General features: G+C 41.2%; 1 protein-coding gene across 1 annotated transcript in view; it reads left to right on the top strand.

Moving 5' to 3' along the window:
- BRSK2 (BR serine/threonine kinase 2) overlaps window positions 1-21,529 on the top strand; it is a 304,802-nt gene that overhangs the window by 145,900 nt on the left and 137,373 nt on the right. The window contains exon 7 of the mRNA XM_048948874.1: window positions 7,236-7,330. Coding sequence (XP_048804831.1) covers window positions 7,236-7,330 — 95 coding nt within the window. The remainder of the gene's footprint in view (window positions 1-7,235; window positions 7,331-21,529) is intronic.

The raw sequence follows: 21,529 nt of genomic DNA, 5'->3' as shown, positions 1-21,529 counted from the left end.
GATGGTGACATGCTTTCTCAAAGATATCTTAGCAGGACAGACAGAGCTCTGCTGGCTTCCTGGAAATGCACCTCTGGTCATCTCCTGACAAATGATTCAGGAGGTCTGAAGGGAGAAGTTGTTCTTCAGGGAAGGGTTTTGCAAGGAGATGCACAGCTCCGACTGTGGTGGCCTGCAGCCCTCAGTACCCATATGGAAAAGGATGTAAAGGGTGATGAGACTTCTTGTTTGTTTTTCTGATGTATCTATTATATTTTATTTTCTCTTTTTCAAGTTCAGAGCCACTCTCCTGTTTCCCTGTCTGCAAGGTGAGGGTGCTGCCCAGATCCCTTTGTACATTTTCAGGAGGCTGAGGTCTGCACTTTTCTAGTGTCAGCACAGCTGATTTGTCCACTTGTTTTTATGTGGGAGCAAAGACTTGGTGTAAAATAGAAGCTCAGCTCACTGGACATCACAGTCTGCTGACAGTTCCTGGAGAACTTGAGGAGTTTGTTAGAGCTTGACTGATGGAATAACAGTTTCCCAAAAGCCGACACAGGTATGTGTCCGAGTTGCTTGGGGGCCCTGAGTTGTTGTCGTCTACGCCCCTAAGGGCACGCACCACACATCAATCATTAGAGCAGGGAGGGAGCTTAGCACGTCACAACCCACAGGGGGGACTCGCAGTCTCGCAGTTGCTGACAGCACCGAGTAGACACACAGGTGTGGATAGAGATGGGAAAGACGTGTGTCGAAAGGGCTGAATAGTCATGTTCTTTGCTATATTCAGTGGGCACAACGGGGTTCTGAAAAGTATTGATTTATGAAATATTGTAAGAAAGAGACCAAGATAAAAATCAATAGAGGTGATGTTGGTTCTGTGTGTTTTGATCCTGCTGAGCTTGGAGGATGATCCTGCCATAATCTCTGAGGCATACGGTATAAAACCTGCTCCTGGTGAGCTGCTGTGTATCTGAGTATGCCTCTGTGTGTCCTGTTCTCTAATACCAGGCGTGTGGGTACCGTCACGTCTGAGCTATTGCATCGCTCTCACCAATCTCTGAGCTCAGGCCTTCATCCCTTCGGCTGCCTGAGCCAGTGCACGTTTGAGTGCTTGGAGCTCAGGTGAATACATCTGAGCTGGAACAGTTCTGTGTGCAGCTCCCCTGTGCTCTGCGCTGAGGCACGTGAATCCCAGGACTGATGAACATCTCCTGCCTTGCTCTTGCTGAGCATTTGCACTCTGGCTTTAGTCCTACTGTAATTACAGTTTATTCAATTTAGAAGCGGTTATTGCATGAGCCCTCCAAACAGCATTTTAGCACTAGAGTCTCTCTGTAGAATATCTCATGGTCAAATTATTTCATTACTAGTCTGGGTAGCTCCGTCCTCATTCTTTCAGATTTGTAGACAGCCCTATACCTCCTTTCCCCGTAATACAATTACAAATTGATACCATGTAATTTGTGTGTCACTTGATATAAGGCTTTGTTTATTTTAAAGGCAGTAATTTGAGATAACAATATGCTATAGAAAAGTAAACATCTGTTCAATGAGAAGGCTGAGTAATTAAGGGCAATTATTGGTTCCCATAAGTAGGACACTCATACCAAAGTTCTTTGTATTGCAGCTAAGGAGTGCATGAGATACATATTGTAGGAAACCAGAAAAGTATGAACTAGAAAATTTGAGACATAAAATGGAACCTCTTACTAAGAAATAATCTAGACCTTTCTTTTGAAAGAATATTTAAGATGCAATTTTCCTAAAATGTTGTAATATGTAAAACTTGCATAGTGTTTTATACCCCAGCCTCTTTCTTTCCAACATTCTTTGTAAGGATTAATCAATTAATCCTTCTACACTCCTTGCAAGGTAGGTAAATGTTGTTATCCTTATTTCACAGCTATGGAAATCGTGTTGCTGCAAGCCACGCTTTAACCTGTTTTCCACTGTTGTAGATCTAAAGCAACCTCACTGCAGTCAGCAGTTGGACTCTGTAACTGAACTGATTCAACTCTAATTGAAACCACAGCATTTGAGAGAATAACTGTTGAGAATAAGAAGCAAGAATATTACATTTTAAGCATTGTTCTGTGCTTCACTTGAGTTTTGTTAGTGCTTTTATTTGCATTAAGGATCGATTTTCTTAACTGGCATCCTTGAAGGTTTGCAGATGTTGCAAATAGCAGTGCATGTAGCATTCAGGAATGAGCATCAGTAAATAATTCTAAGATTTATAACAATAATTTCCAGTTTGTGGGATTAACTCACATGTATATAAAGATGATGTGTACAAAGTTCATATGCAAAAACTGTGTAGGCACACTGAGCCTTTAAAAAAGCACTGTTCTTGGGTTTGTTCAGACTAAGATTTTTGTTCCTGCTTGAGTTCAAATAGTTAGCAGTACTAGTCTGTGCCCTGATGGAAACCACAAGTGTTTGTGTCCTGCAGTGCTTAGATTAACATTTGCTGGGTATTCATTGACATGAATTAATTGGCAATTAGCTAACTCAGTTAGGAATAATATTTCTCTCTAGACATTGCTTTAATTGCTCATCCAGCCAAAATAGTACCAACCAGACCAGGGCTTTCTGCTTAAACATTGGACAGGATGAGTTCTTTGACAATGTGCTCTGTTGTGAAATGAGCAGCAAGCAACGAGAGCCATGCAAATGGTCTGGAATCAGGGCCTTGTTTCCCTGTGACAGAAGTACAGGCTGGGCGTTGGGTTGGTTTTATTTCAGAAGAAAATGAAAAGCTGCCTTTTTCCAGTGCAAAAATTACATATATTGAAACTGGCAAATACAGTTCTTGAAGTAGTTACAGGCTTTATGATCAAAAATGAATTACTTGTGTTTAACATTTCTGAAAGACTGCAGGAATGTTATTTGTTAACACTGTGTATACCATGAGTGTTACATTCAAATAACAGTGTTATGTTATGGTTTATTAGTCTCTCTCAAAATGATTGTTTGATTCAGACTGGTATCTTTGGCAAACTCTATCTTTTGTTAGGATTGAAAAACAGATCTCTCCTGCTTTTAGATTATAGTTTTCTGTAATGAAGAACCAAGTTTTAGGTCTCATAATGGGGTTCATTAGCAAGGCATCCCTGTCCCCAGTTGTGTTCCCTTGTGCTGCTATTCATGCTGCTGTGGAATGCCTATGAAATAGCATCAGCTCCAACCTGTTTCTGTTTTGTTTAGTATGTGTTAGAGGAAATTCCCACCACAACCTAACGCAGAACTACATCAGGCTTTTCTGAAATCCTGTCCTTGGCTAAGAAGACACAGTGCTGATTGCCAAGGGGATGGCTGTGTGCTCATCTGTGGAAGGGAAGCTTGTGTCTTCATCCCTGCAACATACACTTCTTGGGTAAAAAAGTGATCCTGTATTCACTGCTTCAGAGTGGGCTGTCCACCTGTATAGCAGGCCTAAATATTTCCCTTTCTTATCACGTAAGCTTCTGTCCTTTTCAGGAAAGCTCTGTGTGTCTTTACGCATCCACACAGTGGGACTTCCTAGCAAAAAACAGCATGAGCATGGCTGTCAGCAGGTCAGCACTGTGCTCAGATGTGGCAGGCCTGCAAGCTTCCCTGTGCTCTGGTGCCCTTCCTTGTGTGCCATCTTTCCTTTGTGTCGTCTGGAGTTCCTGTTGCTCAGTGGTTTTCAGCTTGTGGCTTTTAATTATAAATCAAAAGACAATGTTAGCTTACACATCTCCTTGCTTTTCAGTGTGTACTTTTTTTCTTCTTTACTCCTCAGCCTGAAATTATGAGGCAGTTTCTTGTGCAGTTAAGTGGCTAAGGTCTGAAGCAGCTCAATGTTCACAGCTCCTAAGACAAAGCAGCCTGCTCGCTGCCTTGGCAGACTTGCCTTAAGCCATGCCAAAGCAAAGTATCATCCTAGCAGCCTTGGTTGTTCTCTGAGGGGACCACACAGGTACTTCTGCTGGTGGAACGTGTAGATAAGCTGTGTGAGTACACACCTCACCTGTTGACACATCTGTATGGGAAGTTTGCTATAGACTTGAGGTACTCATTAGCAGCTGTGTATGCAGCCAAAGGAGAACTGAAAAATCATCAGCCCTGCAAACAGCAGCTCAACCACTTGTCTCTGAGCTTGCATTGCTTTTTTTTTGCATTTCAATAACAGCTCAGCAATTATGTAGCTCAACTTATGTAGTTGCTTCTTAGACTCTTCAAAGATATGTCATTACACTGATACATATATGTCCTCAACATTTGATGTTATATATGCCAGTAAAAAGGCATCCTAAGCATCAGAAGCCCACAGGAGTTCAAATGACCATAACTCATCTGTGAGCAGTATCTCAGTAGACTGGAACTGCCAGGACCAGAACTGAAATCCAGGGCACAAATTCTTCCTTGCCCAAGCTCATTTAAGGTTTACTCTTAGTAGCAGGAGGACCATAGCCTGTGTATAAGGTGGTCTAGTGAAAGGTTTTTATTTGGCTCCATTGGCATGTATATGTCAAAAGGAAGAGGTAAGCAGGGCACAAGCAGAGTGACAGGTTTTATTTTTATCCTGAAATTACATTCACTGAATTTTGGATACTGAAAAGTGCTGTCTTGGACTGTTTGAAGGGTTGACTTAGAATTCCTTACCTACAAAGCAGGCAGCAGTGATAGTGTATTTTTTTCTCTCAATTTTTAACAGAAATAAGGAAAGGAAAAATACATTAGATCGTGCATTCTGTCATTCTGTTCTTTGGCATCCTGCTGTAAATCAGGAATGACCTCTCAAGGCTGATGAAATTAAATCAATGTAAAATCATTGGGACAGTATCGGTATGGTTTTATAAGGTGTCTAAAGTCTTCTAATTGTTGACGAAGCATGTTATCAGAGTAAACAGAATGGTTTGATCTTGTTTTCTGAATTTCTGTGGTGGGTTAGTAGCAAGAAAGGCAGATGACACTGTGAAGATTGCCTGTGTGGTTTGATAGTATCTCAGAGGTTTGTGGTAGCTGTGACTCAATGACAAAATGCTTCAGTGAGGGCAAGGGTAAAAAGGGCTACAGATAGCTGAGTGCAGTGAGACAGGAGTCTTGATTTGGGAAGAGGAACATTTAGAACCAAATCTTGAAGTGTGGTATTCCAAAAGCCTGTACGCTTTCTTAAGGTTGGGGGACCAGTTACAGGAAGCAGCTGTTTGTCACCTTCAGTGACCTCTCAAAAAAACGACTGTAGAACACTCTACTGCAGCACTGAGTCACGTATCCTAGAGTCTGGATGTGAAGGGCTGAGCTACAAGTTCTGCAAAGAATTAGAAACATAAGGGCAGGGAATTTGGAGTTATGCAGAAAGTGTGGTTTGTGTTGGAAGCAGAACAAAGGAATGGGCATGGACTGAAGCACTGCGAGCTCACAGTAGAGGGGTACCAACAGTAAATGCCCAAACGGGGCAAAGCCAAAGCAAAGCTGCAGAAGGGAGGCTGCAACTGCTCTGAGCGGTGAGCAGAGAGCCTGTGGTGCTAAGGATGATGTCATACATATACTGAGTAGACAAAATTCAGCTGTAACGGTGAAGATTGGCTGGATATCACAGCATCTTTCCCCAGCTGTGCTCATCTGTTGCTTCAGGCAGAGGAAAGGCTGTTGCCATACACAGCTTCAAATGGGTTTGTCAGTGTGCTGTGTCCTTAATTCTTAATGCTTGTTCGTGTAGTGGCAGAAGATGAGGATGTCAGCATTTAAGCAACTAAGAGCAGAAAATTACATGAGTGAAAATATCCAGAAAACTTGAGCACAACATAAAAAAAGAGAGGACGGGAAGTAAATTGGAAAGTTATTCCTTGGCATAACAACCTGTGGTTAATGGTTCAGCATCAGGGATTAACTGAAGCAAAAAGATGAACAAGTGTCTGTAGGAGATGGCTGGAGCCGCTGATGAAACTCCAAATCTTTGGGGACAGTTTAAAGTAAGGTAGTGGTCTACATATTTAATCCCTCGAAGTGTGGAGTCCTATGGTTGTTGTTTCTCTGGGCTGCAGATCTGTTGTGTGCACTTTACAGATAAAGCAATGTCTTAAACTTTGGCATTTGGGACAGAGAATGAAGTCAGGATCTTAATGCCACCCAGCCTAGGAGCTGCAAGCCAAGCTGAACTTCTTTCTGTGCAACATCATTGCTCATAAATGCTCTGTGAAGCCCAGCAGATCTTACTGACACCAGCGAGGTACCATTTCTCCCTTGAGTTTTAACTGAATTAAATTAAATGGCAGTTTGGCACATTGTGGAGTGGACTGAATCCAGCCTATTAGATGTGGTGCTGCATGACCATGTTTGACAAGAGTAAGAGCTGAAGCAAAACATCTCACTTGAATAGGCCTACAAAGTAATGGTTTTCAGGGTAGAAGTGTTTTGATGGAGGTGATTTGGGAGCTTGGGAGACCATGTTTAACTTGCTCATGAGGGATCTGTTGATGTACTTTTATGTGAATCGGGATTCAGATCAAAGTTCTGCAAGCAGTAATATTTTGTTACTTACCTCTTTCTTTCCATTCTTGGAGTTTTACTCCATAGTTTTTGATAACTCAGACATTCTGATCTGACTCCGTGATGGGAATACTCATAACTTTTTCCAAATACAGCCATTCATCTACACCACTGAGTTGTTTGAGATTATAGATATGAACAAGGATATAGTAAATATTAATAAGTAAGAAGAACTTAGTGTTGATCACCATGTACTTCTGTTCCTCCATTCCTCTGTGGTATTGAGCACAGCATGCACTTCATGCAACACAGTAAGTCAAAACAGCAGGAGAAAACTCAAGTGAAGTGCTTTTTTATTGTAACTCTGGAAGGTTTGGGAAGGGCTGAAACTAACGTAGTGGCAATGTGCACAGTGCACACACTTGACCGTCTTGTTCTGTCGCTTTCTGAGCTTTCAGTGATGCCAGATGTTGCCAAACCTACTGCAGTTAAACTGGCAGAATTTTACTTTGTACTGGTAAACAGTCTTTGAATGGTTGAGAGCTGGAATGTATTTCAACAAAAATCAGCTTTGGTGGTTGAAACTGCAGTAGAATTGAGGATGCCAAGTGGTCACAGTGTGGGCTTTAGAGTCTTCATTACTCACAAGACTTCATCTGGTAGGGGGAGAGTCTAATGGAAATTTGTTTGCATATAAGTTGCCAACTACTGAGTAATGTATTATTAGGAAAAGTCTCAACTGTGGATAGCTCTAACCAGATCTTTTTTCCTGTTTTGCTCTGTTTCTCCTATAGGGCTTGTGAAGTTGGGGGTTCACTGTGTCACATGTCAGAAGGTTGCGATAAAAATTGTCAACAGAGAGAAGCTCAGCGAGTCGGTGCTAATGAAGGTAATTTTCTAATAGATTTAAAAAAAAAATAAGTTCTTGGCTCTGTGTCTTTTGTTCCATGCAAAATTAATATCTTTAATTATGTTTAACAAACATCCTTGTCAGTACTAGGATTATGTGGAGCATAATAAAAATAATTCAGGTATGGGGGAGGCTAGGGCAGCTGAAATGAAATGGGAGTATATCTGTGCTTGGAGAACAAAATTAGTGGTCAGCTGCAGAGCTGTTGCTTCTCTGCTGGGGTAGCAGTGTGTTGGGCATCGTAATTTTCCTGCAGGAGCAGTGCACAGTAGTTGTGGTATGTTGTGGACTGAGGCCTTTACGTGTTACTAAGAAGAGATTTATGTGAGATTGGCAAAACTGTTGTTTGAATTCACCTCCTGCTCACTCCTGCTGCATATGTTCCTTATCTGATGCACCAAGATCCATGAGTGCTTTAAGCTGTTGTAATTCTGTTAATAATCCTCAGAGCTGTGTTATTAGAAACAATCAAGGAGTTCCAGTGGTCCCAATGAAGTAGTGTTCACAACAGCTTTGTTCACTTTTACCAAATCCTGTGATATGCATCTCCTTATGCGAGTGTCACTTGACAGACCTTGAAAGTCTAAAAATTAAAAAAAACAAAACAAAACAAGAATTTATTCATGTGATTTGGTGACTAGCAAAGCTAAATTCAGCTTGGGTGGGGGAGCACAACTTCTGCAATCAACAGAATTCCATTAAGTTGTCACCTGCAAAATGTGCTAATGGATCTGCACACAAAATCAAGGTAACTTCCCGGCTAGCACACGCAGCAAAGATCTTTCCCTGCTGCTTTGTCACAAGTAAGTATGGCAACTTGTGGAACAGAAAGAAAATGGAGATTAAAGGAATATACAGTCAATGAATGTTAGTGTAAAGTTTATATTCAACTGTAATGTGCTCAGATTTACCCTTCTGGAATTCCATTGAAGTATTCTGTCTCCTGCAGTACTGTAGAGTAAACCAGTCTTCTGGTATAGACCAGAAATTAGAAAGTGAAATAGGTAAGAAAATTGCATCTAACAGTGGAAGAGAAAAATTCTCTTAGATGAGTGGAACACAGTGAAAATGAACAAAGTGTGTAAATGGTAAAATCTAAGTGAGACTCTAAAATCTTTGAATATTTTCTGGAGTAACACAGTAAGAATACTTTTAAAAAAACATGAGCGTGATGTTGGCTGAGAGACTCTCTGTCTGGTATTGGTATAAAAGATTTTATTTGCCCCATTGATTTTCAGAGTAGGAGGCAAATCACGTAGCATAGCAGAGTGATCTCTCTGCTTTTGTTTTGTTGTATTACCTCAGTTGTAGTAGGAAATCTGTGTAATGAAGTAATGTGTTAGGCCCTTGTTTACACAGCCGCGTGCTGAAGAGTGCCATGTTTTCTGTAAAATTGTACAACATCCTTCTCAGGAGGAAGCCAGGCGTTGTATCATGATTCTCATTTCAGACCATTCATGGCCAGATTTTCTCTTTCAAGGATTCTGTTCTCTGTACTCAGGAGGCTGGAACAACAGATGGGAGTGAAGTGGTTAGCCCAGTTCTTGCATAAACACGGTAACCAGATGTCTTTTCAGGAATACCCTGTGTCTGTTGGTCAGAGACAGGCCTTGGGACTTCTAAGTGAATTTGGAATTGACTGTACTCCTAGCCAGCGTAATCCAGCCTGGCTGACTGGGGAAAAATGCTTTCAGCTTTCGGCAATCCCAGTGTGAGCATTGCCAAGCAGCCAGCTGACAGCCTGCTGCATGGAGTCAGCAGCCACGGGGAGACAGTTAGCAACAAAGCCAAGTCATGGTGGTGTGGTGGCATTCCTAGTTCACAAATCTTCCCACTAGTTTATTGGTTTCAGTGACTCTCTTTGCCAGCAGGCTGTTTAGAACAGGCCCTGGAGCAGAATCAACACCACAGCAGCAATTCCAAGCCAGGCCCAGATTGATGGGTTTTGCTTTAATCTGTCCTTGGACAGAAAAACTGGATCTGACAAATATGCACACCTGCCACATGAAGCTGTAAAACTGCAGTGCTGTGGCCATTTATCCTAGAGCATAAGGAAGAAGTCTGCTCACAGTCCTTTCAGCATCAAAAATGACAGGCATGAGCACATGCAGCAGACTGCTTTCTCCTGCCATCATTATTTTGACTTACTTCATACAGCCTTCATTTCTCCAGTGATTTTGCAGTGAGCATTTGTTTTATTCTGTACAGTCAGGGAACTGTCCCTTCTTTCTGCAGCTGCTCTTCATCTGAGCTGTGCAAAATTGAGAGGCATTTGGTAAAGTGCTTTCTAATCATAACGTAGTAGTATCAATATTTCTGGAGAGAAGAATTTGGAGTTGAAGCAGCTGGTCTCAATTAACAGAACTGCTGCTATGGAGATGATACATGGCCAGGCAGGCTGCAGCACAGGCTGCAGTAAATGGCTCATCCGTGTGCTTGCAGCCCTCTCAGAGGATGAGGCTGCTTGCTGCACATGCAAGCTGTCTGCTTCGGTGTGTCCTGGCTCGTTCATTAAGGCTGAGGAGTGTTTCCTTCCCGGCTCCAGCTGGGGTCTGCTTAAGAGTGCTGCTTTGGGGCAGAACTACAGATTTTACAGATGAAAGCAGAAGTCCTGGTTCTGTTCTCACTGTTGCTTTCACAGAACTGTAAATACTTGGGCTGGGTTTCTTCAGCTGTACTTTGGGTAAGCCTGCTGCTCTGGAGACCTGCCTCCCAAGGGTGCTTTAGATGCTCTGACACAAATTGGTAGAAAGGCCTCAGAAATTAGTGGATTACAGGGAGTGTGTTGAGATTACGAAGGGCTCATTAATTTCACTGAACTGTTCCTACTGCTCTAGGAGAGAAGGAAGTTGGGCCCAGAATACACGAGCTAACTGCGCATAGAGCATGCAGGCTCCCTGCTGTTGGTTGCGTTTTAAGTACCAGCACGGGCATTTGGAGTTCTTAACATCTGAATGTGAGAGTTCAACTCAGTCTTTCCTCTGATGTGGCCAAAGCCTGCTTGGAAATGGGCAGAAGTCTGGGAAGGAGGAGTCAAAGAGTCTTTCCTCTTCACCACCTCACCAGTTCTCTGCTACTCCCTCCATCCAAAGAATAAGCAGAAAGAAATCGATTATCTTTTGCTGGTCTGTCAGACAAATAATCTTTGGAAGGCAGTGATAGTAAAAGCAATGGGAGCATAAAGGGTGAAGAGCAAGAAGGGGACAGCTGGCCTTGGACTAATTATTTGAACATGCAGACATCCTGAGAAAGACACAGATGTCCCAGGCTTGATGACTGAAGGCCAGGGCTCCATATGTGTGCTTTGTGCATATGAGCCTTTTGTTTACTCTGACTGAATCCTTCAGTGCCAGCCTTGAAGCCAGGCAGGTATTTCAAGGCTGGGGGATGGGAAGAAAACACAGTCCTTTCTTACTTCTCTTGTGGAGCTGGCTTGGAAGGAGGGTGCTGTGTTCTGGGGAGGTTGGTTGTTTTAGAGCCTTTTGGGTCTGATGAGCTCTACTTCCAAATCTGGCTTTTCAGTCAGAGGATCATGCAACCATCAGCATCAGAAATCACTAATTGCCTGAAGCAGTTGAATGGAGGGAGGAGTAGCAGGTTCATTTGTCAGCTTCTTAGAGCAGACAAGATAACTAGTAAACCACATGTGTAGATAGGTACTACTTTGCACCGTTTTGGACTTCATTTCCTTCTTCTGTCAGTTATTTTTGCCTCCTTTTTAACCGCTTTTATTTCTCTTTTCTTACCATTCTGTGAAATCTTTTTACTTTGTCTTTCCTCCGTTTGCTGTGGGAAGTCATGCAGAACTGTCACTGTTTTGTTACAAAAACTGCTGAAAGTATAGCATGTCTGGTCAAGGTGTCCATTCTTCAAGGGAAATGTTTTATAAATAGGCAACAGTTCAGAAAAGATCTGAGGGAATAAGTAAACAATCAGAGCTTATGCTTAATGAGAGACTCAGAGGACTCAGTCTAACTAGTTTATCAATTTGAAGGTTAAGAGAGAACTTAGTCATGGTTTGTAAATACTGATAAGGAGAATAGGCGTTTGATAATTGAGGATAACTTCTGCCTTGGGGGCAGAAAGCTTATTGGAAACTAATACTTGGAAGCTGCAGGTAGACAGATTGAAAGTAGAAATGTTCAGACTGTTTGAGCACTGGAGGAAGTTATTAATTGGAACAAGCAATCAAGAGTTCTGATGAGTTTTTTTCCCTGAAAGAAAGAAAATTAAGCTTTGCATTAAACTGCTCTGTGGTTTCTAAATGCTAGATCTTAGTTCAGCATTGACTGCTGGTCTTGCAGCGGAAAGTGCTTGAAAGTGGTTTCCTGATCCATGCTATGCATTTAGAGTGGACTAGATTAATAAAACAACCTCTCTGGCCTCAAAATCCATAAATCTATGTGTTTCTAATCACATACTTGAAATCTATAGAAAGCCACTTATCTCTGTCTGGAGTGTAAAGAGACAGAAGCTTGTACAACCTATCTGTAGAAGCAGAAGTCTAGGCTTCCCCAAGGTAAGTCAAAGAAGGGAATTCTTGAAAGCAACATCTTCTCTTTGAAATACCTCATTTTCACACTTCTAGGATAAATTTTAAGACCATGATATTGGCTGACCTAGCTGTTTTCAACCTGGTCTACAGAAATGATTGCCAAAAGATACCAGTTACATCAAGGAGAAGCTAAATCTGAGATGGAGTAGAAATGGACTGAATAGGGCAACTTTGTTTAAATTCAGCTTTGATCACAGTGAAAATAGTTTTTGTGCGGTTACTGAAGTCATATACAACCAACTCAGATATACATATGTATATATCAAATACATTATTTTTATACATATATGTATGTATGAATTTCTTCAGTAATCCCTTTCTTTTCTTTATACTGCAGTATTTCAGTGTCTTACTGTTGATTGCAGAGGAAATTATGTTAAGCTGCTACTGAATTCCTCTGAATACCCCCTTCAATTGGGTACAAATGAACAAAGAAATGAGACCATATAATTTTATTGTTGAAATGGTTTAAATTGATCTGGTATACTGGAACACAAGATGCTGGAAAGCTTTGTATTAAAAGCAGCAAATAGGAAGGAAAATAAATGTATTTATTTATTTAGTATTGATTAAATATATTAAATAGAAGTCCCAAAGAAAAGGCTATAAAGCATTCACCAAACTTTCCTGTACTCCCTGATGAAGAAACACTGTACTAACTTGCTGGCTCTAGTTTATTATTCTTCTGATTGGTTCGTATATTGCTGCAAGAGGAGAACAACCCAGATGACCTTGTATTTATGGAAAGAAAAAAAGAAATCATGAAAGAAACTAAATTTCCCCAAAACACACATGTACTTTCTGAAATTCCTCTTTTTTACCTGCTGTTGAACATAGAAGTTGCAGCATATAGATGAGTATGTCCATACTTACATGGACCTTCCCTTGCGCTTTTGCTGCATGTGCTTGTTACAAATACATGCACTCATCCTTGGTTTGGCTCGTCTTTAACCTAGAGCATTACCACTTGCTTATCTGCTTTTAACACTGGAAGAGAGCAGATTAGGAGTGTGTGCGTGTCTGCCTGCATGTTTGTCTGTGTAGGTGGTGAACAAACTTCAGGAATAATTGACACCCATCAAAGAACAGGAGCTCACAAACGTGCCCTTACCCCCTGCCTCTCTGGCCCTTGTTTATATTCCAGCAGCAGCACATTTGGCACAGCACAGCCTCGTGTGTCTGTTTTCTAAGTTCAAAGAGACAAAAAAAGCACCTTGCGATATGAAAAACACAGGAAAATGAAAGGAGCTTATTTTCCCTGTCTCTCTTCTGTTATAGGGGGTTTGGGACCAGGGATCTGTTATTGAATGTATGCAGAGTGTTGTGTTTTGAACTGGAGCTGGTGGGGAGCGCTGGAAGCCTATTCACTTGTCATTTGTTTAAGCAGTTAAAGAAGTCGGATAATTGTATTTTCCTTCAGAGAAGAGTCACTCTCCACCCCCACTTTCTACCACACCCACAGGAGCACAAGTTGAGGTATTCTTCAGGACGGAAATTAAACAGGGATCACGAGCACATGGTGTACCTGTCAGAGGAACAAACCTGTTAAGTGTGCACCATGCTTTTTGCTTTCTAAAGTTAGCGTGATCGATTGATGCGTTTGAGCAAGATATAAAAATTATTGGTCCTATTTTTTTCCACCCAACTTTTAATTCCACAGACTTGTATTGTAGCTGTCTGACTTAAATTTTTGTTTTACCAGATTTATTCTACTCACAGCCGTGTGTGCAAAAACACAGGCACATAGACATCATACTTGTGTGCTGCCTTGGTCATGCAGCAGATGTTCTTCCTGAGCCCCAGCTGGAGCTAGCTCGAGTCAAGAAATGCTTTTGCCATTCATTTAGCTTGGTTGTAACTCTGCTACCTAGGTAGACCAACAACTTCTTTCAGAGATGTGTTCTGCCATTCGGTCCTCATCCACCTGCAAAGCTGCTGTCAGTAATCAGCCTCTCAAAATCCTTTGTGTTTGACTCTCTTTAACTGCTTCCACTGTAACTTCACCATTCTTGCATTTGGAGTGAAACAGACCATAACTTCATTTACATAGCAGGGTGTTAGGAGTCTGCATGCCATCTCCAGAAGCTGAAAGCCCTGCCTCTCCCTGGGCACCCAGCATCTCCAAGCTATACGTTACCAGGGCAAGTTGCAGCAAGTCTTGGGTAAGCTCTGAGAGTACACAGCTGTAGGGCAACATGTCCCGAGCTGCAGAGAGGTGGCCCTACAAAGTGTTGTTATATGGGAAAATGACAGAAAGCACCAGGATCCTTATCTTGTCAGGTTCTTCGTTCAGAGTCCTAGGAAAGACAACTAGTAAAAGCTACTGTGAAAGGCAACGAAGATTTTATCAATCTGGAGCTGTATTCTGTACGGTATACTAAAAACTTTCATTCTTTTCTTCCATTTGCTCTCTGAAGGTTGGTGAAAAATCAGTGGATTTTGGTCTGATTCTAACTAAAACTACTTATTTTAATTGACTTTTTCTACCAGCATTTTAAACAGCTGTGTAGTCTGGTTAATTAATTGGTCTGAAGGAACATAGGGTGAAACTTGTCCCAGGCTGCAGAGAATGAAAGGGTACCACTGGAGAGAGTACAGTAGTTGAACCATGTGTAGAATTGTCAGGTTTGATGGTGTTTGCAGATAGGAAATGCATTTTAAATTATTAATAAAAGAATTCCCCAAATCTTTTCGAAGTTAACAAATTTTTGTTTAAGTAACCTCAAAACTGAAAGGGAGCAAGGGAGCATGCTTTCTGGCCTGAACTACGGTTTCTAGGTTCTACAGTTCTTTATGAAAAGTAACTTTCTTCCTCAAAAAATTTCTTCCTGGATAGAAAGCAAAAGTCAGAATGAAACTCAGATGCACTTAGAAGAGTGAATCTATATTGATCAAATCATGTTACAGGCACACCTATAAGCATCAGAATAACAGCACAGGACTTTACATCATACTAGGATAGATTTCTGTTTTTGTGATTCTACTAGGCCAGAGTTTGCTCAGTGTCATTACAGATGTTTAAAACAGTTCAGGAGGAGGAAGATGCTGGCATCTTGGTGCTGCAACACAGCATGCACTGATTTCATTTAGGTGTCTCAGCAAGTGCGTTTTATATTGGTGTGAATTTTCTGCTTTCAATTCTTCTTTTTTTTTTTTTTTTTTTTTTTTTTTTTTTTTTTTTTTTTTGCATATGTACAGATGGAAAGACTTCATTTCACATTGGTTTGTATTTCACATTCCATAATCTTGTCTGGAAACATTTTGAGTTTTTTTATCTTTTCTTCTGGAAAGAGAAGCAGCATTACATCAGAAGAGCAATAGCAGTAACATCAATCCTTGAGTAGATTGACTGAGACCAGAGCTGGCTCAGATGTTTGACCCTGCATCTATCATCTAGAATAAGCACCACGAACATCAATATACTGATCCATTCCACTTAAGGGATGTACTCCATCCCTGTTTATAGAAGGTAAGCCGTCTGAGCAAAAACTTCATTTTTTCTGAAACAATTCTGTGATGCCTTGTGCCACCAGCATTTTTTAACCCAGTGTAGCTTATAAGAGTTTCCTAATCCAAATAAAATGTCACCTAATGGATATTCTGACTAGCACAACTGTGGGCTAAGGCCGGGTACTGCACTGTCAGTTAGGAGATGCAAGCTCTTTTTGTTTGCCATTTTAATATCGAACATAAAAGTTCTGTTGTTAATCTGTTAAGTGTAAACCAGGCCCCACTGGGTCTACTCCTGCGATTTGTACTATTAAATAATTGGCATAAATGCAGGAAAAACTGCAAAAGCTCTATCCCAGTGCATATAATTGTTAATTCCAGAAGTGTCAACTGGAATTGGATATGATCTGGGTTTGTTTTGCTGTCATTGGAACAGGCTGACCTCTCTTGTAGTAATTTTTTAGGAATTTGAGCCTTTCCTCTTTTACCAGCTGCTGTCTCTGAACTCAATACCTTTCATTCTGTCATCCTGAGGTGCCCAGTCTGTAGTGGACTGTATCTAATGCCAGTTTGCTGGTGAAGCACACTCCTATAGCAATTAACTGTCGTTTGCATTCTGCTGCTGTCCTCCGATGGAAACACGTGCTACGTGTATGGAGGAGACACCCAATGTTTGTTACAAAATTGTGTTTCTCCTCCAACTCGTAAGAGAGTCTTCCAGGTGCATTAATGCTGTGGGAGCTGAAGCCTGTGCTCTGTAGGACCAGCTACCATGCAGGGATGGAACTGCATTTGTGGTACAGTTGATTCTCCGCTAGTGTGGGAAAAGCAATCACTGCTCAGTCAGAACACCTGGTATTCTTGAGCTATATGGAGTAATGTAGCATGGTGTGCTCTGCTGCTTGAGGAGGCAGCAGCAATGGCTTTGTGCGGTGAGAGCGGTAATAGAGATATTGCCATAATTCCCTGCAAACCATAGGGAAGAGAAGAAACCAAGGGAGAGAAGAAATTTGACCTTGAACTTCTGCATCTATTCCAGTCTCAGCAGATAATGATTGTAATGCTCAGTAACATCTCTGTTCTGTTATCATGCATTTCCCCTGGAGGAAAAAAGGATTTCCGAAAGTGGCAAGAAATTCTAGGGTGCCGCACCCAGAAGCTGGCTGGCTTTTTTAGGAGTGTTCAGTGATAGCTCCAAAAAGTCAGGTAGCCAAAATCCCAGTCCTTTCTGGAAATTAGGGACCAATGCTCCAGCTTCTGCTAAATTTAACATTCAAAATCATGTTTTAGAATGTTTTGGCAAGGCGGGGGAATGTTGGGAACAGTTGTCAACACTCAGAAAGGAAAATCTGATGTAAGAAATGCATAACCGCTTATTCCTGGTCCTGTTTCTGGCATATATCGCAGGCAGAAGCGTTCTTATATTGCTTGCAGCTCCTGCAACAAGTGCCTCTTCTTCTGTACACTCAGTGGGAAAGTAGTAAGGAAATGTCAGCATTGCAAGGGGTAACATAGCAGAGTGTGATTCTAGTTATTTTTACTTTTTGTTGTTGTGCAGCTTTAGAACGTAGAAACATGCATCATCTGCTTCTCACAAATGCAGACCTATCTGCAATAAATAAATAATAGCAAAATGTATAAACAAGACAGGAGCACCCAGTTTCTTTTCATGTCTGCTCATAATGAATGCTCTTGACTTTTAATGGGGTATGTATTTAGCTTATTTTTCCATATCCCAAGAAGTTGCTGTAGAACTCTATATGAATAAAATGAATTGCCACCAGAATGTGTAAAAACAACATGTGTCATAGCAAATGTACGAGGGAATGGGGAATATTACTAGTTTTCCCTGTTGCATCTGAAGCAATTTTTTAACAGGGTTGTGCTACACACGTACAGTTTTCCTGGAAGAATTGCCAGTAGGCTGTGAAGGCTGTTCCAGAAGTAATGTCTCCCATTTGTTATGTTGGCCCACAGTGTCCAATGGTAGTATGGGAGAGGTTGAACCTTCCTGTCAGTATTCTGTTTCGTTTTGTTGCCATGTGACGAATGTCAGATTGCCCTTCTGCTGACAAAATGGCATCTGATATGCTGAAGCAATGGTGTGTCATTAATTCCTTCATGTGGAAAACCCATTGACATTCATTGGCGCCTGCTGATGGAGATCAACCAGTGGATATCAACACAGTGAAATGGTGGGTGGCACATTTCAGCAGTGGCGGTGGTGACATGAAAGATGAGCCGTGTTCTGGATGGCCGTGAAGAAGTGTCACACCATTAAATGAAGAGCATCTCAGATCTGCATGAATAGATGGATTACAGGCAGCGAGCTGTGTATGGACCTGAATATCAGCTTCAGTCTGTTGGAAACAATGGTGGCAACATTAGATTATTATTATTTGTGCTAGGTGGGTGTCGCAGATACTCACACAGAAGCAGAAGGAACAATGTATGCAAGTATTCGGGATATATTGATCCAATAAGAGTCTGAATGTGACAGTTTCCTGCATTGCATCATTACTGAAGGCAAGATGTGATGTCACCACTATGAACTGGAGTAAAAACAGCAGTCCATGGAGTGCTGATATATGAATTCACTATCAAATAAAATGTACAAGTGCAGTCCTCAGTGGATTAAGTAATACGTAGTGTCATCTGGGGCAGGAAAGGGGTGATCCTTCTGAATTTCCTGGAACCCAAACAAGCTATCATCTTGACAGCTACATAATGATGCTGACTAAATTGAGGACTCAAACTTCCAGAGCCAGGCCAGAGAAGAAGACAGCCTTTCTTTTGCAACATGATAATACCAGGCCCCGTACCAGTTTAAAGACCATGGAGCACATTGTCAGTCTTGGTTGGACTGTCCTACCACACCCACTATATAGTCTGGATTTGGTGCCTTCTGACTTCCATCTGTTTGGGCCAATGAAAGATGGACTGCATGGGCAACATTTTCCTAGCACCAGTGCCATCATAGTGGCTGTGAAACAGTGGCTCAGCTCTGCTGGAGCAGATTTTTATAAGCACGGTGTGCAGGCTCTTGTTCATCGCTGGTGAAAATTCTTGGTTAATGGTGGTGACTATGCTGAAAAACAGTGTTTTGGAGCTGAAAATTTGCTCTTTCAAATTGTGTTATTGTGCTCTTTATGCCTGCTGTAGTTTCCATGGAAATAAGTGGAGGCATTACTTTTGGAGCAGTTAACATATGTTTACTGATATTCTGTCATGCTGTCCATCAGGAACCTTGTAGCTGACTGGAAGTGGCTGTTGCTCCGTGAAGGGGGATAGCGTGTGTGTCTACATTCATGTGTGTGGAGGTGGTCCAACAGAAAGTGCTTGCTCTCAATAGAGGCAATTTCCCCCTGCTGTGAAGTATATTGTGCTAAAGTTATTTTTCAGAGGTTTTTCTTCTTACATTTCCTTCCTAATACATGAAATAAATCCCCTCAGCCTAATGTGTTTTTATCTCTTTTCTTTGATGAGTTTTCTCTTTACTCCTGCTCCCTCAGCTGTCCCTGAATTTCCTTCCTAAATCCCATGTGTCCTTTGTTAACCTCTTGTTTGTTTCTCATTATCCAAGCAGTACTTTCAAAGCAGAAAGACACGGTGCAAGAGTGCATATTGTCCCCTATTTGTTATATATTTATTGTATGCTTATTTGCACCTCTTAAATCAATCTCTTACTTACCAAATCCACAATAACATTTACTTACGAACAAATAAGGTTGGTTGGACACAGGAGAGAGTGGCACATGGTTTTCTTCCCAACTATCTGGGGTCGTATTTTCTCTTCTTATTAGAGGAGTGTAAGTTCTAAGTTTAGTACCTATGGAAGATCTTGGATAAAGAAATACAGAGTATAGGAAGGAGTAGTTGTGTGTGGGTACCTAAAAGTACCAAACACCTCCTGGGCAGCAGAGTAATGAAAGTGGCAGATTTGATTGCCCTCTAGTACCAGAATATCTCCACTGCAAAGATGAGGCATCTGGAGCTGGCTACACACTGCTTGAATAAGAGAGGAGATATTAAGGAAGAAGAAATTAAGGATAACCAGATTGTTACAATTCTTAAGCAGAATAAGGAGTGTAATATTGGAGACATGCATGGAATCATAGAAATAAAGGTTGGAAGGGACCAGTGAGGGTTTGAGAAATCCATCCTCTCACTCAGATAATGACTGTTGTATGCCTGTCATGGCTTTGTCTCAATTTGGAAACCTGAAGGAACTGAGATTCCTCATCCCCTCTTGAGAGCCCACACCAGTAGTACATTACAATCCCAGGGGTTTTATTTTTTCCCTAGTGTCTAACTTGAACTCCAGTTTAGATGTGATGAAAGAAGTTGATCAAGAGTCACAGCCAGACTGTGTAACAGTCCGTAACAGCTGTAATAAATACACTTTGGAGAACAGTAGAGATGGTGTTGAATACTTCAGCCTCATGGTAGGAACAATCAATCAATGACTATAAGAATCACATCAGGAAAATTTACTATGAAAAAGATAATAAAGCTGAGAATCAACAGAGCTGCATACAAAGAATGGGAGTTTCAGCAGGTAAAATTAAGCATTAAAGCAACCCAAAGAGGGTTGAGGACTCTGGTTCAAAGACCAGACCCTCAAAGACCCTCTACACCAGGGTCTTGTGCCTTGAGGCTTAAGCAACCTAAAATAGCTGATGTAATGACTGCATCTCATTTGCAACAAGAGAGCAAACGCATTGGCAGTCAAAGGAAGAACTTTTTCCTAGAGCTTCCTGGAGTCTTGAGAGGAGATCTCCGTGGCCCATAGGAGAGAAATTGGAAGTGAGATCATAGATTCACTGGGTGGGAATAAAAGAAGTGATTACTGAATTTCTGTGGTTTAGTTGGCAGATACAAATCAAATTTTAAATATAAAGTTCCGTAAACGGAGGAACAGCCTAGTAGGAGGCTGTCGATGAAATAACAAAAATGTTGGAATATCCTCACAGCTCCTCTAAAGGGGTTTTAGCTATTTCTGAGTCTCTCATTTCTCACTCTCTCAAATTGCTGGTTCTCACAGAGGCTTGACCTCCATCCTCTGATATCATCTCTCCAGCTGTCCTTTTCATTACAGTTCTCTGTTTCTCTTCCACTTGTTTTGCAGGTGCAGATCTGGTTAGAGATTCTAGGTTCCTCTCCCCTTATTTTTACACATCTTTTGACCAGCAGTACTGTTCATGTTGTCCTCCATTTTTTCCTCCCCATTGCTGTAATTGTCCATTTACCATTGCAAATCTTGTTTTATTCTCTCACTTTTATTCAGTATTTTGTGTGTAACTCTCTCCAAAATACACTATTACCATTGTCCTTCATAGCTGCTGTGGTTATAAGCCCTCTGGCAGCTCTGGTAACTGTGTCCTCATACCCAAGTTCAGCATTTAACTGAGGTCTTCTGATATCCCCGTATGCTTTAAGAGCTGTACTTTTGCCCTGATCCCTTTATGTCAGAAGCTTATAAGACTTGAGCAAAGTTGGACTCTATTTTGTGTGCATTCTTATCCGTAAGATGCCACAAACATTGCTGTCGTGGCTAGTGGTTTCATACCAACTCTGTAAACTCCTGTAATACTGAATGCAGAGTTTGATGCAGCCTGACCTAGCAAAAACATTATTAACAGCCCATCAGAATAATCATCTGCTTTTATTTGCATGTGTAGATATGAATTTTAAAAGTTACAATATTTTACCAAGTATATGTCAGTTTAAGTATTGTTCTTATGATAAAGACCATGAATACCTGTACTCACAGCACTAAGTGTAACTGGAGAAATGAGGGACCTGAGCAGGAATGAAGAATTCAGAGCTTAGCAAAAAGGTCAAGTCTTGGTAAATTTGATGTGCATATATGGATGTTTAGGTATCCCAGGCTTAAAGCCTACATTTGAATTCAATAGAAGTTAAGAATACATTTCATGGCCTTATGGACAAGGCACGTTCTCAAGAATGTTTTAACAAGTTAGTCTTGGAATTGAGACTTGGGAAGCTAATGATGTACTAGTTGAAAGGCTGTTGGTCCTATATGCAACAAGGCTATGGATGCTAGATTGTTATTTTCTAACTGATTCATAAGATGGTATAGAACAGGTGTTTATTGCCTTTGAGGAAGTAGCATGTGATGTAATTCTGCTAAACATAATGGAAATAACTTT

This window comes from Lagopus muta, chromosome 6, assembly GCF_023343835.1.
Source record: "Lagopus muta isolate bLagMut1 chromosome 6, bLagMut1 primary, whole genome shotgun sequence".
NCBI lineage: Eukaryota > Metazoa > Chordata > Aves > Galliformes > Phasianidae > Lagopus > Lagopus muta.
The sequence above is the reverse complement of the archived record's forward strand: the minus strand, read 5'-3'. Positions and strand labels throughout refer to the sequence as shown.